We start from the raw sequence: 20,481 nt of genomic DNA, 5'->3' as shown, positions 1-20,481 counted from the left end.
TGAAGTCTATGTCCTTCTCAGAATAATGTTTTTAGATGCATAAAATAAAATACATAGCATTACAAAGGAAACCAATTATATTGAAATAGTCATAAAAATTTTTTTAATAATTTTATTCCAATTACATGTCAAGACAATTTTTGCCATTCTTTTTTTATTTTTCTTTTGGTGAGGCAGTTGGGGTTAAGTGGCTTGCCCAGAGTCACACAGCTAGTGAGTGTCAAGTGTCTGAGGCCAGATTTGAACTCAGGTCCTTCTGACTCCAAGGCCAGAGCCCTATCCACTTCGCCACCTCACTGCCCCAAAGCATACATTTTTACAGGATTTTAAATTCCAAATTTTTCTTCCTTCCTTCCCCTCCCCCCTCTTCTGAAAATGGTAGGCACTTTGATGTAAGTTATCCATGTATTATCATGTAAAACATTTCCATATTAGTCACAGTTGTGAAAGAATAAACAGATCGAAAGGGAAGAAAAACACAAAAGAGAATAAAGTGAAAAAAATGTGCTTTGATCTGCATTCAGAGTCTATCGGTTCTTTATCTGGATGTGAATAGCATTTTCTTTGTGTTTTTCTTGATCATTGTGTTACTAAGAAGACTGAGTCATTCATAGTTAGTTGATCATCACACAGTGTTGCCGATATTGTGTACAGTGTTTTCCCGGTTCTTCTCATTTTACTTTGCATCAGTTCATATGAGTCTTGCCAGGTTTTTCTGAAATCTGCTTGTTCATCATTTCTTATTGCACAATAATATTCCATTATATTCATACACCTTGACTTGTACAGCCATTCCCCAGCTGATAGGCATCCTCTCAATTTCTAGTATTTTACCTCTATGAAAAGGGCTGCTGTAAATATTTTTGCACATGTAGGTCCTTTTCCCTTTTTTGTGATCTCTTTGGGATACAGACCTAGTAGTGGCATTGTTAGATCAAAGGGCATGCACGGTTTGGTTGCCCTTTAGGCATAATTCCAAATTGCTCTCCAGAATGGTTGGATCAGCTCACAACTCCACTAACAGTGCGTTAGTGTCCCAATTTTCCCACATCCTCTCCAACATTTATCATTTTCCTTTTTTGTCATATTAGCCAATCTGATAGGTGTGAGGTGGTACTTCAGAGTTGTTTTGCTTTGCATTTCTCTAATCAAAAGTGATATAGAGCACTTCTTCATATGCCAAAAAAAGCCTTGATTTCTTTATCTGAAAACTGCCTGTTCATATCCTTTGACCATTTATCGATCAGAGAATGGCTTGTATTCTTATAAATTTGACTTAGTTTTCTATATATTTGAGAAATGAGGCCTTTATCAGAGACACTTGTAAAGACTGTTTCCCAGCTTTCTGCTTTCCTTCCCATCTTGGTTGCGTTGGTTTTGTTTGTACAAAAGCTTTTTATTTTAATATCAAAATTATCTATTTTACATTTCCTAGTGCTCTCTATCTCTTGTTTGGTCATGAATTCTTCCCTTCCTCATAGATCTGACAGGTAGACTATTCCTTGCTCTTCTAATTTGCTTATGGTGTCACCCTTTATGTCTAAATCATGCACCCATTTTTAACCTTATCTTGGTATATGGTGTGAGGTTTTGGTCTGTATCTAGTCTGTGTCCTATTGTTTTCTAGTTTTACCAGCAGGTTTTTTTTTAATCAAATAGTGAGTTCTTATCCCAAAGGCTGGTAGAATTTACTTGTGAATCCATCTGGCCCTAGGGATTTTTCTTGAGTTCATTGATGGCTTGTTCAGTTTCTTTTTCTAAGAGGGGTTATTTAGGCATTCTTTTTCCTGATCTGTTAATCTGGGTAATTTATATTTTTGTAAATAGTCATTGATTTCACTGAGATTGTCAGATTTATTGGCATATAATTGGGCAAGATATTTCCCAATGATTGCTTTCACTTCTTCGTTGGTGGTGATTTCACCCTTTTCATTTTTGATAATGGATATTTAGTTTCCTTCTTTCTTTTTTTTTTAAATTAACCAATGGTTTGTCTGTCTTAGTGGTTTTTTCATAAAACCAGCTCCTAGATTTATTTATTAGCTCAATAGTTTTTTTACTTTCAGTCTTATTAATCTCACCTTTGATTTTCAGGATTTCCAATTTGGTGCTTAATTGAGGATTTTTAATTTGTCCTTTTTTAAGGTTTTTTGGTTGTATGCCCAATTCACTGATCGGTTCTTTTTCTATTTTGTTGATGTGTAAGAATTTAGAGAAATAAATTTTCCCCAAAGTACTGCTTTGACTGCATCCCATAAATTTTGATGTGTTGTCTCATTGTCATTCTCTTTAATGAAATTATTGTTTCTATGATTTGTTCTTTGACCCACTTATTCTTTAGGATTAAATTATTTAATTTCCGGTTAATTTTTAATCTCCCTTTCCATTGCTCTTTGTTGAATGTAATTTTCACTGCATTATGATCCAAAAAGAATATTTAATATTTCTGCCTTTCTACATTTGATTTTAAGGTTTTTATGCCCTAATATATGGTTGGTTTTTGTGTAGGTGCCATATACTACTGAGAAAAAGGTATATTCCTTTCTGGTCCCATTCAGTTTTCTTCAAAGGCCTGTCATATCTAACTTTTCTGATATTGTATTTATCTTCTTAGTTTCTTGTTGATTTTTTTGTTGGATTTATTGAGTTCTGAGAGGGGACAGTTGAGGTCCCCCATTAGTATGGTTTGCTATCTATTTCTTCCTATAACTCACTTACCTTCTCCTTTAAGAATTTGGATGCTATACCACTTGGTGCATATATGTTTAGTATTGATATTTCTTCGTTGTCTGTGGTACCTTTTAACAAGATGTAATTTCCTTCCTTATCTTTTAAAATTAGGTCTATTTTTCTTTTACTTCATCTGAGATCAAGATTGCTACCCCTACTTTTTTCAGCTAAAGCATAATAGATTCTGCTTTAGCCCCTTACCTGTATTCTGTGTGTATCTTTCTGCTTCAAGTGTGTTTCTTGTAAACAGCATATTGTAGGATTATGGTTTTTGATCCATCCTGCTATCTGCATATGTTTTATGGGAGAGTTCATCCCATTCACATTCACAGTTATGATTACTAACTGTGTATTTCCCTCCATTCTGTTTTTCCTCTCTTTCCTTTCACGCTTTCCCTCTTAACAGTGTTTTGCTTCTGTCTACCACTTCCCCCGATCTACCCTCCCTTCTGTCAAGCCCTCCCCTTTACTTGCTTTCGTCCCCTCCTACTTCCCTATTGGGTGTGATGGATTTCTAGATTCTACTCATTGTGTATATGATTGCCTCTTTGAGCCAGTACTGGTGAGAGTAAGGTTCAAGCGATGCCCACAGCCTACCCTCCCATCTTCCCCTCCACTGTAATAGGTCTTTTGAGCCTCTTCATGTGAGATAATTTGCCCCATTCTAGCTCTCCTTTCCTTCTGCACCCAATGTACTCCTCTTTTTCATCCCTTACTTATTTTTTTATGTCATCCCCTCAAATTCGCTTTTATACCCATACCATCTGTCTATGTATATTACTTCTAGCTGTACTGTTAGTAATACATTTTTTTTTTAACAAGGCAGTTGGGGTTAAGTGACTTGCTCAGGGTCACACAGTTAGTAAGTGTCAAGTGTCTGGTCTGAGACTGGACTTGAACTCAGGTCCTCCTAACTCCAGGGCCGGTGCTCTATCCACTGTGCCACCTAGCTGCCCCAAGTAATGCAATTTTTGAGAATTATAAGTATCATCTTCCCATGTAAGGATGGGAATAGTTTAGCTCTATTGAATCCCTTATGTTTTTTTTTCCCTTTTTACCTATTTATACTTCTCTTGGGTCTTGACATTGGGCATCAAATTTTTGCTTGCGTTCTGGTCTTCTCCTTATGAAAGTCTGAAATCCTTCTATTTCATTGAATGACCATTTTTTCCCTTGATGTATTATGCTTAATTTTTCGGAATAAGTGATTCTTGGTTGTAGTCCTAGCTCCTTTGCCTTCTGGAATATCCCCATGAACTCTGATCTTTTAATGTTACAGCTTCTAAGTCCTGTGTAGTCCTGATTGTGGCTTCCCAATATTTGAATTGTTTCTTTCTGGCCACTTGCAATACTTTTTCCTTGACCTGATAGTTCTGAATTTTGGCTCTAATGTTCCTTGGAGTTTTTATTTTGGGATCTCTTTCCTGAGGTGATCAGTGGATTCTTTCAATGCCTGTTTTGTTCTTGGGTTTTAGGATATCAGGGCACTTTTCCTTGATAAGTTCTTGAAAGATGCTGTCCAGGTTCTCCTTTTGATTATGGCTTTCAGGTAGTCTGGTGATTCTGACATTTTCTCTCCTGGATCTGTTTTCCAGGTCAGTTGATTTTCCCATGAGGTATTTTACATTTTCTTCTATTTTTTTTATTCTTTTGAATTTGTTTGATTGTTCTTGATGTCTCACAGAGTTAATAGATTCCACTTGCCCAATTGTAACTTTTAAGGAGTTGTTTTTCTCAGTTAGCTTTTGTACTTTATTTTCCATTTGGCCAATTCTGCTTTTTAAGCAGTTGTTTTCTTTTTGCAAATTGTCGACTTTTTTTTCATAATTCTCTTGTATCACTCTCATTTCTTTTCCCAGTTTTTCTTCTGCCTCTCTTATATGATTTTTAAGCTCCTTTTTGAGCTCTTCCATGAGTTCTTTCTAGGCTTGAGACCACTTCCTGCTTTTCTTTGGGGTTTTGCCCAAAGGTGTTTTGACATTGTCATCCTTTTCTGAGTTTGTGTCTTGATCTTCCTTGTCACCATAATAACTTTCTGTGGTCAGATTCTTCTTTTGTTCTTTTTTGGTCATCTTTTTTGGCCTTTTTTCTGCTCTCAGGGTATCATGGGCACTGCATTAGGCTTCTTGTGGCTACAGGCTCTGGCTGTTTACTTGGTGCTGCACTGATGTTGCCCTGAACCCCATGGGGGACCCTTGTGTTGCCCTAAGGGGCTGGTGTAGGGGGTTGTTGGCGCTGTTGGAGGCTGTAGGGGTCTGGCATCTGATGTGGTGCTGAGCTGGGGTGCCAGTGTTGGTGGTATCTGGCGTGTGCTGAGTCTGGTGGGGTGTTTCTGCATTTCCCTAGGGATACACTGAAGCATGTGGTGCTTCTTATAACTGGTATCTGCCCGTTCCTTGGCTATGCTGAGGGACACGTGGGGTCCTGATGTTGATGTTTGCCTGCTCCAGCACACACCATCAGGATCTCTCACTGGTTTGCTGAGATGGGGCTTGCTGCTGGCTTCCTGGGATGCTTCCTGTCCTGGACTGTGTTGCACTTTTACCCAAGTGAGACAGACCTTTCCAAGTTTCTTGGGCTCAAAGATTGTTTCACCTCACCTTGTTGATAGTCCTGCTCTTTCATGTTTTGTTTGGGGGTACTACTTTATGGTTTTTTAGAGGTGCATGTGGGAGATCTACAGCAGTTTATTGCTTATTCCACCATCTTGCCTCCCTGAAGTCTGTATATCAAAAAAAATTTTTCATAGAAGAGTTCATGGACCCCTGATTTAGAACCTCTGCTCTAGAGCCATTAACAAATTTTCATCTTTTTTTTTAAAAAAGTGTATCACTTCCTCACCCAGAGAGCCATCCACTATAACAGAATTAAAAAGAGGAAAAATTGACAGTGCAGCAAAACTAATCAACACATCAATCAAATCTGACACAATATATAGTGTTTTGCATAGTTCTCTACCTCTGAAAAGAAGGGTTACCTCTTCTTCAAGTCATGCTTGATCATTATAAATATGCAGTGTTCAGTTTCAAATAGTGTTCTTGTTTATATTTACATTTCTGTAGCCATTGTGTGAATTATTTTCCTGGTTCTGCTTATTTTACATTATCAATTCATATGTCTTCCAGTGCTTCCCTATGGTCCCCCTGTCATTGTTTCTTATGGTATGGCAATATGCCATCACGTTCATGTACTATGTAGTCATTCCTCAGTTATCAGTATGGAATTTGTTTCAAGTTCTTTACAACCATTAAAAATGGTACTATAAATATCTTGGTGTGTATTGAAGTTTTCTTTTTAATGATTGACTTTCTTTGGAGATAAAGCACTGAGATGTTTTGCTCAAAGGGTATGGACATTTTTGTGGCTTTATTAACATAATTCTATATTCTTTCTGGAATGGTTTGACCAATGCACAGCTCCACCAATAGTTGCTTTAGTGTATGCCTTTCTTTCCACAATATCTTCACTATTGACTCTTCCCATCTTTTCTCATTTTTGTCAGTTTGCTTTGTGTGAGCTAAAAGCTCAGAGTTATTTTGTTGTGTTTCTTTTATTTGTGTTTTGGAGCAGTCTTTCGTATAATTGTTAATAATTTGCAATTATCCTTTCGAGACCTGTTTGTTCTCAACTGTTATGATTTATCTAATGGAGGATTGCTTAACTAAAACCATTTTTTTTGCCTGAGTGTAGTGTGGCAGCTTCTAAAATTCTGCTTTGGTGATGGACCTTTGGGTGATGACAAGATAATTCTGTTTTCTTGTTGTATGAGGTTGTACTTTCTGATTAGCATTGGTGGCCATTTGCCTATAAAGTACTTTTTCTGTGAAATATTCTTTAACTTTAGAACAAATAATAACTAAATAACAGATTGCAAATAGATATAATTTGAAGACCCTCATACATTCACCAGGGTGCACATTTTATTCTAACTTTGTCACCTGTTCTTATTCTATTCTTGTTTAACTACATCCATTTCTCTCTCTGTTAGAATGTTAGCATTTTTCCTAGTCAGTAATACTGGAGTTCTTCTAGGTTCAACTATCCCGTCCATCCCCGCCACTTCTTCCTCTTCTATACCATCAATATTGATTACCATGAGGAGTTGATAAAGACGGAATAGAAATGAGATAGCGTATTTCAAATTTCTTTACTCTTGTTTCCTGATTATTTTGTCCTGATTTCCCTTAGACAAGGGAATCAGTGGCATGTACTGATTTAAAGGATTAATTTCGTGTTAACTCTGATGCTGTGCTTTATTGTGATTTAGTCAGATATGTAGCCTTTTCTGAGCTCTTAGCTAATGGGCAGGCATCTTATATGTATAGGATGAAAACAGATGAGAAAGAGCACTCAGAGTCATTGACTCAGTCTTACAAATGAGGCTCGATTGGTTCTGCCCACAAGGATGCTTTACTTAGTTCAGCTCTCTCTGGGCAAGACAAAGAATATAAACTGTTCTTTCTTATTTGGCCTTCTTTGTGATTGATGGTTGCAGAATTCTAGTTTGACAGGGAGTTTTTTTAGATAGGAGACAATTGAAAGCATTAAATCTGTGAGTTGAGGAACATTGGCTATATCGGAATAGCTACCGAAAGGAAGTGAATCATGAGATGAGAGAGAATGACAGTGATACAAGGAAATAAAGCCATGTTTGTTTTTGAGGAAAACTTGGGCGCCCTCTGGTGTTGCTTCTCGGGATATTTTTGCAATTCTGTTTTCCATCTTAGTTGCAGTGCTGGATCAGAAGATCATAAATCTACAGCTGGAAGGGACTCAGAGACCATTTAGATTAATTCCCTCATTGTACAGATGAGAAACCTGAGACCCAGGGCAGTTAAATGAGTTACCCAAGGTCGTGCAGAGTGTAAGATCCAGAGACAGGATTTGAAGTCAGGTCATCATGGCTTTATAGTCAATGTTCTTTGGCCATCTTGCCCAACCTACTCATTTTATAATTGAAGAAACTAAACCTCCATCACCCCGTGTTCACACAAGGTCATAAATCTGAACAAGCTCACACAAGTAGTAATTTGAAGAGCTGGAATTTGAATCTAGGTCTTGAGCTTTTTGCTTCATCTTTAATTTATTAATTTATCCAAAAATTTGAGGTACAGAGTGGGGTGGTCATGAAGAAATATATGTGTGTACATACGTGTGTGTGTATATGCTTAAGTGTGATCTAACTAGCCACTTCCTAAGCATATGATGGATATGGATCATTTCTTTCAGGTATGGAAATTTAGTACTATTGCATTTAGTTATGTTCTTTCCAAGAGAAAACAGTGATTATTAAATTAATCTTTTTTAATTGTCAACTGATTTTTTTTTTGTCATCATTTCTTTTCGCAGTGGAATGTCAAACACTTTTGTTGGAAAGTCAAACCATCACTGTCATATGACTGCATATGAAAAAACCTTTCCTATTAAGCCTGTTACAAGTCCATCGTGGAGTGGTTCATGTCGTCGTAATCTTTTAAGCCCAAAGAAAACCCAGAGGCGATATATTAGTGCAGCAGAAGAGGTAAGAAAAGCTGTTGGTATTCAAAGCTAAGATCTCTCACTCAGCTATCTGATATCCCATTTTGTCTTTGTTTTTCATCATTTTAAAAAAATTTCATTCTCTTATTTTTCATGATGTCTTTTGTTTTGAAATTACATTCATTTCTGAATCTTCCCTCCCCCCCTTACATAGTGAGCCCTTTCTTATAGTAAAAAGTTAAAAAAGAGAAAAAAAACCAGTTCAACACAAAACCAAATGATAAATCATCTGTGTCTGACAGTGTATTCAATATTCTATACCTAGTCCCCCACCTCTTGACCCCCTCTTGGTTCAAACTTGGTCATTATAATTACTCTTGTTCAGTTTTGTTTTCTTTTGTTTTCATTTACATTGTTGTATTCTTGTAAGTTGTTTTTCTGGTTCTGCTTACTTCATTCTGTATTAGTTCATATTAGCCTTTCTGTCTTTCTCTGAATTCTTCATATTCATCATTTTTTATAACACAGTTGCTGTATTACATTCATCTATCTCAATTTATTTAGCTAGTCTCCAGTTGAAGGGCACTGACTTTGTTTCCGTTTCTTTGACACCACACAAAGTGCTGCAATGAATAATTTGGCTTCTGTGAAACTGTTCTTTCTGCCTTTTATTTGCATAGAGTATATGCCTAGCAGTAAAATTTCTGGGTCAAAGATTATGGACATTTTAGTGACTTTCTTTGCGTTATTCCGTATTTCTTTTCAGAATGATTACAACAATTCACAACTCCACCAACAATGTATTAATATGTTTGTGTTCCTGCAGCTCTTCTAATATTCGCCATTTCTCTCTTTTTTCATCTTTGCCAGTTTGCTGGGTATAGGTTTTGTTTTATATTTATCTCATGAGTGATTTGGATCAATCTTTCATATGATTGTTAGTAGTTTTAAATTCTTCTTTTGAAAACTTTTTGCTCCAATCTTGAGGAAGTTCAGATAATTTTATTGTCATTTTCCAAGTCAGTAGTTCTTTTGTAAAGCACTTTGTATGCCTAAGTTTTTAAAAAACTTTTCTTGAAGAAAAAAATTTTTTTTCTCTAGCCATAGTTATGAAAGGGACCTAATCTCATTCCTTTCTATTTTTTATGGTATCATGTCCATCTTTCTAGCCTTCCTGTGTTTCTATCTAATAACCACCGCAGCGATCGTTTACATTTTTTAAAGAAATCAAGGAGGTATTTTGAGTGGGTTCTTATTTTCTCTGTTACCCCCATTTCTTTCATTTTTTGGGTGATAGATTTCACTGAATTTTCTCTTCTCACTTGAACAATGTCCATCCCTCATTTAGGATCTTACTTTAACCTTGCTTCCTTTGAACCTAATAGACCAGGTGAGTTAGATGTCATTTCTGTTAAATAACTTTCACTCTCAATCCATCTTTAAGAAACTCAACATAGAGAAAAAGAAAAGAAGTGAAATACAATAGTCGCTGCACCCCCAGCCCCTTGTTCCCCAAAAAGGAGGAGAAAGGATATGTATGTGTGTGTTTGTATGTCATCATACTTGAGAATTAGAACCTTTTGTGACCATGGACTGTTATGTTTCTTTGGGTGTTAAGAATATTCTGTTCAGCATTCAATTCTTTATGGACATTAAGCAAATGTTAAACACCGAAAGCCTATGATTATGATTTGATTATCACCTGCATGAAAGGAAATATAGTATGCAGTTGGCGGATACTTATTGAATACTTACTATGTGCAAGGCTGTGTGTTAGAGACCATTATAAAGATATGTGAGGTGTTATTATGTTTGTATAGTATTTTGTAATTTTAAGAGTTTTCACATACATTATCTTGTATAATCCTGATGACAACTTCTTGAGGTAGATAGGATAGGTATTATCCTAGTTTTTCAGATGAGTACTTAATTGAGACCAATTAAGGGCCTTAACCAAGGTCACTCAGTGTGGTTTAATGGAAAGAGTTCTTGACTGTCTTTCTCAAGACCCGACTTTATATCCTTCCTCGTACACTTATTTGGGTAATAACTTTGGACAATAACTTGTCTAAACTTCAGTTTCTTCAACTGTAAGATTGGAACACTTGTACTTACTACCTCTGGGTTATTGTGAGAACTAAATTTAATAGTGTATGTGAAAATAGTTTATAAATTTGTAAAGTGTTATACAAATATAAGGAATTACAACTAGTACTAATAGTAGTTATATGAGAAAACCACAAGTCTTTTGACTCCTTTCACTTTGCTGCATTGCTTTACATTGCCTTACATTCTCTGGAGTATGGATGGACCCTGCCCTCAAAGATTTAGTTGGAAAGATAAGACAAAAAATAAGTTAAATAGTGACAAGAGATGTCACAAAACAAAATATGACTAATTGCTATATCCTTGGTTATAAATGGTGTAATTTTTGTTGGTTCCCTTCTAAAAACAGGAGGAAATTGGGAAAGAAGGTATCGAAGGGCTAGAGTGACAGAACAGTCAATCAATCAAACATTTGTTAAGTACCTACTATGTGCAGAGCACTGTGCTAAGCTCTGGGAATACAAAAAATGTAAAAGATAATATCTACCCTCAAGGAGCTCACAGTCTAATGGGGGGGTGATAAACAAATATATACAAAGAAGCTATATACAAGATAAATGGGAAATAATTAACAGAGAGAAAACACTAGAATTAAGAGAGGTTTGGAAAGGCTTCCTGTAGGAGATGAGATTTTCTCAGTCGTTTCCAGTCATCTCTGACTCTTCATGACCCAATTTGGGGTTTCCTTGGCAAAGATATTGGAATGGTTTGCCTTTTCCTTCTTCAGCTCATTTTACAGATGAGGAAACTGAGGCAAACAGGGTGAAGTCACTTGCTCAGGGTCACATTGCTAGTAAGTGTCTGAGGCCAGATTTGAATTCAAGAAGATGAGTCTTCCTGACTTCAGGCCCAATGCCCTGTCTCCTTTACCACCTAGGAAGCCAGTAGGTGGAAATGAAGGGGGACAGCATTCCAGACATAGAGTACAGTCAGAGAAAATGCCTGGAGCTGAGAAACAAAGTGTCTTGTTTGTGGAACAGTGAGGAGGTCAGTATCACTGTATCGAACAGTAGATAAATACTTGGTGGGGAGGAAGGTATAAGAAGACTGGAAAGGTAAGAGAGAGCTAGGTTATGAAGGGCTTTGAAATGTAAACAGAAGAGTTTATATTTGATGTTGGAGACAATAGGGAACTATTGGAGTTTATTGAATAGTGGGTAACATGGTTGGACATGAGCTATAGGAAACTCACTGTAGTGGCTGAGATGGACTGGAGTAGTGGTGAGAGACTCAAAACAGGTAGATCTACCAGGAGGCTATTGTAATAGTTCAGGTATGAGGTGATGAGAGCTTGCCCTAGAGTGGTGGCAGTGTCAGAGGAGAGAAGGGATCAAATATGAGATACTGCAGAGGTGAAATCAACAGGCCTTGGAAACAAATTGAAGGGGAACGAGTGGAGTGGGGAGTCAAGGATGACTCCTAAGTTGTGAGCCTGAGGAAACAGGAGGAAGGTGATGCCCTCTACAGTAATAGGGAAGATAGGGGCAGCTATTTGGCGCAGTGGATTAGAGCACTGGCCCTGGAGTCAGGAGGACCTGAGTTCAAATTTGACCTCAGACACTTGACATCTTGACATGACACTAGCTGTGTGACCCAGAGCAAGTCACTTAACCCTGATTGCCTCACCAAAAAGCAAAAAAAAAAAAAGTCAGCAGAGAGGTTGGGGCAGAATAAGATTTGAGTATCACAGTATAAAGTTGGTAATTAAATCCATGGGAGCTGCTAAGATCAGTAAGTGACGTAGTATAGAGGGAAAAGAGAAGAGAGTCTAGGACAAAACCCTTTGGGACACTTATGGTTAGCTGGTATGCTTCGGATAATGATCCAGCAAAGAAGACTGAGAAGGAGAGATCAGACAGGTAGGAGAAGCAGGAGAGAGTGGTGTCCTGAAAACCTAGAGAGAAGACTGTCAAGGAGAAGAGGGTGATCAGCAGTGTAGAGGCTACAGAGAGGTCAAGGAGAAGGAAGACTGAGAAAAGGCCATTGAATTTGGCAACTAAGAGATCATTGATAGCATGAAGAGAGCAGTTTCGTGGAATGATAAAGTCAGAAGCCAGATTGTGAGGGTTAAGAAGAGAGTGAGAGCTAACAATACCACTACTAGCTTTGTATCCTAAGAAAAAGGAAAAGGACCTATCTGTACAAAAATATTTATAGCAGCTCTTTTTTATGGTGGCAAAGAATTGGAAACGGAGAGGATACCTATCAATTGGGGAATGACTGAACAAGTTGTGGTATATGATTGTGATGGAATACTATTGTGCTATAAGAAATGTAGAGCCACTAAATCACTATTGATTAGAGAAATGCAAATTAAAACAACTCTGAGATAACACCTTACACATATCAGATTGGCTAATATGACAGAAAGGGAAAATGATAAATGCTGGAGAAGATATGGGAAAATTGGAACACTCATGCGTTGTTGGTGGAGTTGTGAACTGATTCAGCCATTCTGGAGAGCAACTTGGAGCTATGCCCAAAGGGCAACCAAACTGTGTATATCCTTTGATCCAGCAATGCCACTGCTAGGTCTGTATCCCAAAGAGATCATAAAAAAGGGAAAAGGACCTGCATGTGCAAAAATATTTATAGCAACCCTTTTTGTGGTGGCAAAGAATTGGAAATTGAGGGGATGCCCATCAGTTGGTGAATGGCTGAACAAGTTGTGGTATATGAATGTAATGGAATACTGTTGTGCTATATATAAGAGATGATGACTAGGAAAGACTTGTATGGACTGATGCTGAGTGAAGTGAGCAGAACCAGGACAGTGTTGTACACAGTAACAGCCACATTATGCGATGAATAATATTGATAGATTTAGCCCTTCTCAGCAATGCAAGGATCTAAGACATTTCCAAAAGACTCGTCATGGAAAATGCTGTCCACATCCAGAGAAAGAACTATGGAGTCTGAATGCAGATTGAGGCATACTATTTTCACTTTTTTTGTTGTTTTTTGCTTTTTCTTTCTCGTGATTTTTCCCTTTTGTTCTGATTCTTCTTTTACAATATGACTAAAGTGGAAGTATGTTTGACATGATTGTGCATTTATAACCTATATCATATTGCTTACTGTCTTGGGGAGAGAGGAGGGAAGGAAAGAAGGGAGAAAAATTTAGAACTCAAAATTTTACAGAAATGAATACAGAAATAGTTTTTACAGAAAACTATCTTTGCATGTAATTGGAAAAAAATGAATATCGAAAACTATCTGCATATAATTGGAAAAAAATAACATGCTGTTAAGAAAAAAATTCTCAATTTAACACATACTCAAAAAAGGCCATTTCAATATACAAATTAGAACAGAAAAAGAGGATCTTGTGTGAAACTACAAATCTCTATTGTATATAGATTGCTTCTTTTAAAAAAGTATAAAGTAAATTAAACATGTTACACTTTCAAAGCCATCCTACTTGTCTGTGTTTCCCTCTGAACTTCCTTTTGTTCCTCTGTGCCTCTTTTAACATTGTACTGGGGGACGTCAATATGTATGCAGATAAGTAAGTACTTGGTAATTTGAAGAGGGAGAGATCATTAAAATTGGGGAAGCCAGAAGAGGTTTCATGGAGGAAGTGACGTTTGAGTTGAGCTTCTAAGGAAAATAATGATCTTAAGGTGCTGACAGGAGGAGGGCCTGTATGTTAGGTGTGGAGTGTACAAAGGCACCATAATTCCTGACTTTTCCCTTTCTCTTCCTTAGGAACCTGCCAGGGTTTTGGCAGAACCTTGGGAAGTCCCAAACACTGCTTTCAGAAATAAATACTTGACTCTTTTTGTATTTTCTTCACAGACAGTTCGAGAAGGAGAGAGAGAGATCTACAGACAGTTGCTACAGATGGTTACTGGAAAACAGTTTTCCATAGCCAAACCCACCACACATTTTCCTTTACACCTGTGAGTCACAGAAACACAAATTTCAAGTCAACCTGATGCCACTGTTTAAATTACTTGATATTGAGACTGTATTCTTCTCTTGTTAGGTCTCGATGCCTCAGTTCCAATAAGAGTGCTTTGGAAGATCCAGTGTTTAAAGATTCAAACTCCTGTGCAGCTCAGACCATTGGCTCTGACACTCCATCGAGCAGCTCAGCCAGCATTTTAAATACCCAAGAACAGCTGTCCCACCCCACTATACCATTTCCCCAGTCTCCCTATCTTCCAGATGTTGCTACAAATGAATCCAAGAATTCTGATCTCCACAGTCAGCCTCACCAACACCCCTCTCCTCCACATCAGCCAAATCACACACCAGCTCCAAATGCTCAGTCTGAAGGTAAACTGTTGTTGTACAAATAGAGTATAACCAACTACTTGGGGTTTTTTCCCCTAGTGTCTAATTTCTACTTCCAAATCAGAAATACTGTATCTAGTCTGACTTAACTAGATCTGGAGGCTTCCTAGCTACAGTACAACTTACGATTAACTAGACCTCAAAAAAATAGAATCCCCCAATTTTTAAATAAAACATTTATGAGAGAAAGGCAAATGGCAAGAGACAAGCTAGTAACAATTTATCTGTGCACATTCAGACTTATAACCTACTCTTGAAGCTATTGGGTTTTTTTTTTCCAATGGGACTTGTCATTCAAAAATGTCCGATGGCTCTGTGCTCAAGATTGACATGATTGATGGTTGTTCGTGGTTATCCTGCTGAAGCGCTTCGGGATCCTCAGGGTTGAAGGAAAGCAGTCCTATGTTCTAAGCAGATGGGAAAAAGCCTCAAGCATACTTTCATAAAGCAGGGGAAGACAGTTTGCTGCAGATAGAGAGATGGGGCCTGCCCTGGAGTCAGGAAAGGAGGCAGCAATCTGTGGGAAAAAAAACCATTTTGTTGGGAAATCAAAGTAATTCTGGATCTGCCATTTACTGCCTGTGTGACCTTGGGCAAATCACAGAACCTCTCTGGGTCTCAGTTTCCCATTTTGAAATGAGGTGTTGGACTAAATAACCTCTTATGTCACTTCCAGCTCTAAATCTTTAATTTTTTTTTTTTTTAGGCAATCGGGGTTAAATGACTTGCCCAGAGTCACACAGCTAGTAAGTGTTATGTGTCTGAGGCTGGATTTGAACTCAGGTCCTCCTGACTCCAAAGCCAGACCTCTATCCACTTCGCCACCCAGCTGCCCCCTAAATCTTTAATCTTTTAATGCTCCTATGACACTGGTTCAAGTCCTGCTTCTGACACATATTAGCTTTGTGACTGTAGGGAAGACATTTAACTTCTCGGTGTCCTCAGTTCAACCCTCTAAGACTGTAAATTGTAGGCTGGTTGTCCGTCTGCCTTTGTGGAGGAAGTTTCTGTGCTTGAAATTCCCAACACAGGTGAAATCACAGGTTTGAAAATCCTTCTGTTGCCTTCTACCCCTTGGGGAAAAAAAATCAGAAAAGTAGTTTCATAGATTATAGAAGGATTTTCAGGAAGTGTTGCATTGATGGGTTCTGCTTAACTTTTTCATTAACAAAATTAAGTTAACTAGAACACCCTGTTCGCTCAAGCATTCCATTTTACTGTACTAGGTCTTTTTGCTGAATCCTTGGCAATTTTTTCCCCCCGTACTTATACATTGAATACTTTTGGCAATTAAAGCACATGATGATACTTGCCAAAGAAGGTAGTAGTTCTCCATATTTTAATTTTTAATCACTTGTTTCTTCTCTACCTATACTTTAAAAAAATTCTTTGAAATTAAAATTTTTATGTAGGTGTGAAATCTTGAAAGTGCTTATATACTGTAAGATTTGAGTTAAATGAATTACTTGTTTTTATATTATATTCATTTTCATATATATCCCTCTCTCCTTTCCTACCCAACAAGTCATCCCTTGTAGCAAAAGTTTTTTTTAAGAGTCATGTTTCCCACCTCAAGGTGGGAAGTGATAGTCTAGGTGTAGAATAAGACATACATTTTCAGACAGGGCCAATATATGCATTTGTTTTGCTTGATTGTATTTATTGGTTACAAGAAGTGATTTTAATTTTTTTGTTGTTGTGGGAGGGAGAGTTATGAGTAGTAATGGTAATGATTTCCAAGAAAAAAGAAAGAAAAAAGTTATCATTGAAAAATTTTAAGATTCGCAGAAGAGAGCAGGAAGATATGGATAAGTAAGATGGTTTTGTAACTACCATTTTAAACTTGTGCTTTAAAAAAACTAAGTGTGATAGAGACACAGAGTTTCATATGCCTCTTTTTCTGTTTTTATATGGAAGGGATCACGTTTGTTGAGGTTTTTCAAATTCACAATACTTTTAAAAAAAATTTACAAAGAGAAAAAAAATTCAGCAAAGCTAGCTCATCAACCATGTCAGACCCCACATCTGCAAAGAAGAGTAGAAGTGACATATTCTCCTCTCTTTCTGGGCTAGGCTTGGTCATTATAATTATACAGCATTCAGATTTTTTTGTTCTTTCTGCTTATATTATTGTAGTCATTGTGTATATTCTTTTCCTGGTTCAGCTTTCTTTACTATGCATAAATTCATATCTCTTTCTGTGCTTCTCTGAATTCTTCATTGTTTCTTATGGCACGATAATATTCTCTTACATTCCTGTAACTATAGTTTGTTTATCCTTTCCCCAATCCATGAGCATCTGCTTTGTTTCCAGTTTTTTGCTACCACGAAGGCATTGCTTTTTTTGTTGTATGTGGGGTCTTTTTTTCCATCTTTTTCTTACAGTATATTCCTAATTATAGGATCTTTGGGTTAATGGTATGGATATTTAGTGCCTTTCTTACTTCAAAATTGCTTGCCAGAAGACATTAGCCTGTTCACATCTTCAGCTCTTTCAACATTGACTATTTTCATTTTTTTGTCATCTTTACTAATTTACAAGGTGTGAAATGAAATCTCATAGTTGTTTTGATTTCTGTGTAGAGATGCTGAGGTTTTATGTGTGTATTTATTCTTTGTCCTGCTCCTTTACTGAACCTTCAGTTGTCTCAATTTCTTTGCTAATTCTTTGGGGCTTTTTAAGTAAAACATGTCTTCAGCTAGTAGGTATACTCTTGTTTCTTCTTTACCAGTGTTTATGCTTTTAACTTTTTTCTCTTAATGTTATCAGTAGTATTTGTAGAACCGTGTTGGATAACAACAGGGAAAAGGGAGTGTCCCTGCTTTGGTCCTTTTGTGGGAGGGATGTTCATCTCAGGATTTGCTTCTTAATGTTTCTGTTTCTCTTACTACATTATCCAGGACCATGAGATCTAAACCTGCCCCTATGCCATATTAATAGGAAGAGATAAAATGAAGGGAAAATCATGAAAGGGCAAACCGATGAACTAATATCATTGTATTTCATCATGACAATTTATGCTGCAGGATTTTTCAGCTGGAAATTTAATATTTTCTGGTATTGGATCTGGTTCTCATTTCTTTGTGAATTCATTAGCCCTTCTAACTCATCACAGTTTCATCCAACTGTGTTCTCTTTGTGGAACTGGGATATAGCCAAGAATGGGAACTTGCATTGTAGCTGATTAAAAAATGTACCAGGGGCAGCTAGCTGGTGCAGTGGATAGAGCGCCGGCCTTGGAGTCAGGAGGACCTGAGTTCAAATCTGGCCTCAGACACTTGACACTAGCTGTGTGACCTTAAGCAAGTCACTTCACTCCATTGCCTCGCAAAAAAAAAAATTTAAAATGTACCGAAGTACTATTGATTATTACTAATAATTGTATAAGTAATTATTACTTCTTATTAATTGAGTGCTCTTTGTTTTTGTCTAGGATCAGACTCTGTCATTTTACTCAAAGTGAAAGATTCCAGAGCTCCCACTCACAGGTAAACTTTGGAAAGGTCCGTGTTCTTGCTCTTATTAGTACAAGTGTGGATAGCAGGCCAGTAGGAATCCCTGTCCAATGAAGACTCCCTTGATTGCAGTGAGGGCATAAGGAATATGAGGCAAGATTTTCTGTTAGTTGTTAAACTAATAATATTTTGGAAGACAAGGAGATTCACTATTTAACACAATTAGTAAACACATATAGTTCTATACTGAGGCTTATGAAGGAAGGGGTTATTGGGGTGGGGTTGACCTTCACTCCAGTAGGCGTGGAGTTAAGTTGTTACCCTGTTTCTGTACTTACTATGTTATATTGGATATATGTGGAACCTTGTGATTTTCAGCAAATAACTCTGATTGGGTTGGGTAAATTTTAATTCAAATGGGATTTTTTTTCTTGTCCTTTTAATTTTACTTAACTTTTGTATTGTTGTATTTTGGTTTTTACATAACCTTCATTTCTCAATATATTTGTTTTTCTTTCCCCTTCCTTGAGAACCATTCTTCCTAATAGAGTCAGATGGGCTTTCAAGAGCTTGTGTGTGCATGTATTTTTAAGAGAATATAAATACATTTGACTAACATTACATTTTTAAGAAATGGTGAAAAACTCATTTACTTTGAATCATGTGGGGAAGAGAATAATAATTTCAGTCCATTTTATTTATCTTGGACTGGGATGTGCTTCCTCATATTATGTTGATGTCTCCTCTGGCCCCTTGGGATAGTACTAACCTTTATTTCTTTGCCAAACTTTGGCCCTTGTCTCTTGATTTTATTAATATGTGTACAGTTTCTATATGACTGTTTTCCTTTGATGCCCAATTATAGCTTTTTTCTTTAAGACCTATGATTTCATTGGTGTTGGAGGCCTTACTGTTAAGGAACTTTCTTGACCAATGCAGATCAGTACCTTCTCTGTGTCATATGATTTTAGAGAATTGTCTAGAAGCACTAAGAGGTTAGATGACTCACCCAGGATCACAAAGCCAGTGTGTGCTTGGGGCAGGACTTGAACTCAGAACTTCCTGATTCTGAGGCCAGCTCTCTATTCACTATTCCATGCTCCCTATCACCTTTCTACCCAATTATAATTATTTCATTTGGTGTAAATGTCTTTTACTTTGCTTCTAAGTCATCATATTTAGTTCAGTTTTAAATCGTTGGTTACTTAGTGAAACTACTTCCACTTCCCCATAAGCCTACCATTCATTTGTCACATTTTCTTTTCCTCTTCTCTAGTTCTTCCTTCTTCCAGGCAGAACTGTGGATCAAAGAATTGTAAGTTACTTATTTTTGGAATGTTTTTACTTTTTTTGTATCCATTTTTTTATCCAAGTAGCAAGCCAGTCATCTGGTTAGTCAATAAGAATTATTCAATTATACTGTCAGTTGATTTTTAAAAAATTCTACTGAAATTAAAGTATTTTAAGTACTTAGTTTTGTTAGATATAAAATAATAATTGAAGCCAAGTTCAATTGGAAAAGTATTTCAGTGTTAGTCATTATTTAGAAATGAAAAGTAAATGTTCTTTTAGTTTTCACATTGGTAAATATAATGTAATAACATTTCAGAGATCCAGAGTACATTGGCAGAAGTGCTAGAGCCTGTAGCACTCAGTTTCCAAAACAGATATGCTAAATGGGTTTTTTCAGTATTCCATACCAGGACTGGTTCTTGCTCCAGAAACCCAGGCTTTGGAGACTTCATACACAGTTATTCCTCCAACCTGCTACCAGCCTTCCTACTTTTACTAATGTCCCTTGCTGTCCTCTTTGGTTCCGTGGGGGAAAAAACCCAATATATTTTACCATAGCTTGTACATTCAGATTTTTTCCACAAATACAAATTGTGTTGAAAACCAACGAGACTACTAGAAAGGAAAAGTATTTTAAACCATCTTCTTGGCTTCTTTTTGGCCCTGAGCACCCAGGATCATAGATAAAGAGCTGGAGAGCATCTCAGAGGCCATCTATTTCAGCCTTTTTTTTTTATAGGTGAGGAAACTGAGGTCCAGGGAGGGTACTATCTAAATTGAGGCAAAAGTCACACAAGTAGTGTTCAGAAATCGGATTTGAGCCCAGGTCCTTTAATTGCAGAGGTAATGTTCTTTCCACTGTACCGTATTGCATAATGGTGATATGTGTGCAGTCCTATAGAGAAAGAATTCTCACTTTATTCATTCTTAGACAATTTGATTTAGTTTCTTTGGTCTGAGAAGGATATTAGAATGGATAAGAATAAGAAAGGGAAGGGAGGCTGGTACTTTTCACTGAAGACTGTGACTTGTAATTGCTGTAGGGCATTAGATAAGACTTCCAGAGCCTTCATAGTAAAAAATCACCAGAGCTAGTATGCTGATGTTGAGCTCTGATTG

The 20,481-nt window shown here is 37.1% G+C and overlaps 1 protein-coding gene across 1 annotated transcript in view; it reads left to right on the top strand.

Annotated features, from left to right (window-relative positions):
* Positions 1-20,481, top strand: part of SENP1 (SUMO specific peptidase 1) — a 73,801-nt gene that overhangs the window by 26,868 nt on the left and 26,452 nt on the right. The window contains exons 6-10 of the mRNA XM_020977150.2: positions 8,080-8,251; positions 14,113-14,216; positions 14,303-14,595; positions 18,048-18,102; positions 19,346-19,384. Of these exons, the coding sequence (XP_020832809.1) occupies positions 8,080-8,251; positions 14,113-14,216; positions 14,303-14,595; positions 18,048-18,102; positions 19,346-19,384 (663 nt within the window). The remainder of the gene's footprint in view (positions 1-8,079; positions 8,252-14,112; positions 14,217-14,302; positions 14,596-18,047; positions 18,103-19,345; positions 19,385-20,481) is intronic.

Source organism: Phascolarctos cinereus, unplaced genomic scaffold (assembly GCF_003287225.1).
Source record: "Phascolarctos cinereus isolate Bilbo 61053 unplaced genomic scaffold, phaCin_HiC Scaffold_1;HRSCAF=81, whole genome shotgun sequence".
Classification (NCBI taxonomy): Eukaryota; Metazoa; Chordata; class Mammalia; order Diprotodontia; family Phascolarctidae; genus Phascolarctos; species Phascolarctos cinereus.
This window is presented reverse-complemented; position numbering and strand designations above follow the sequence as displayed.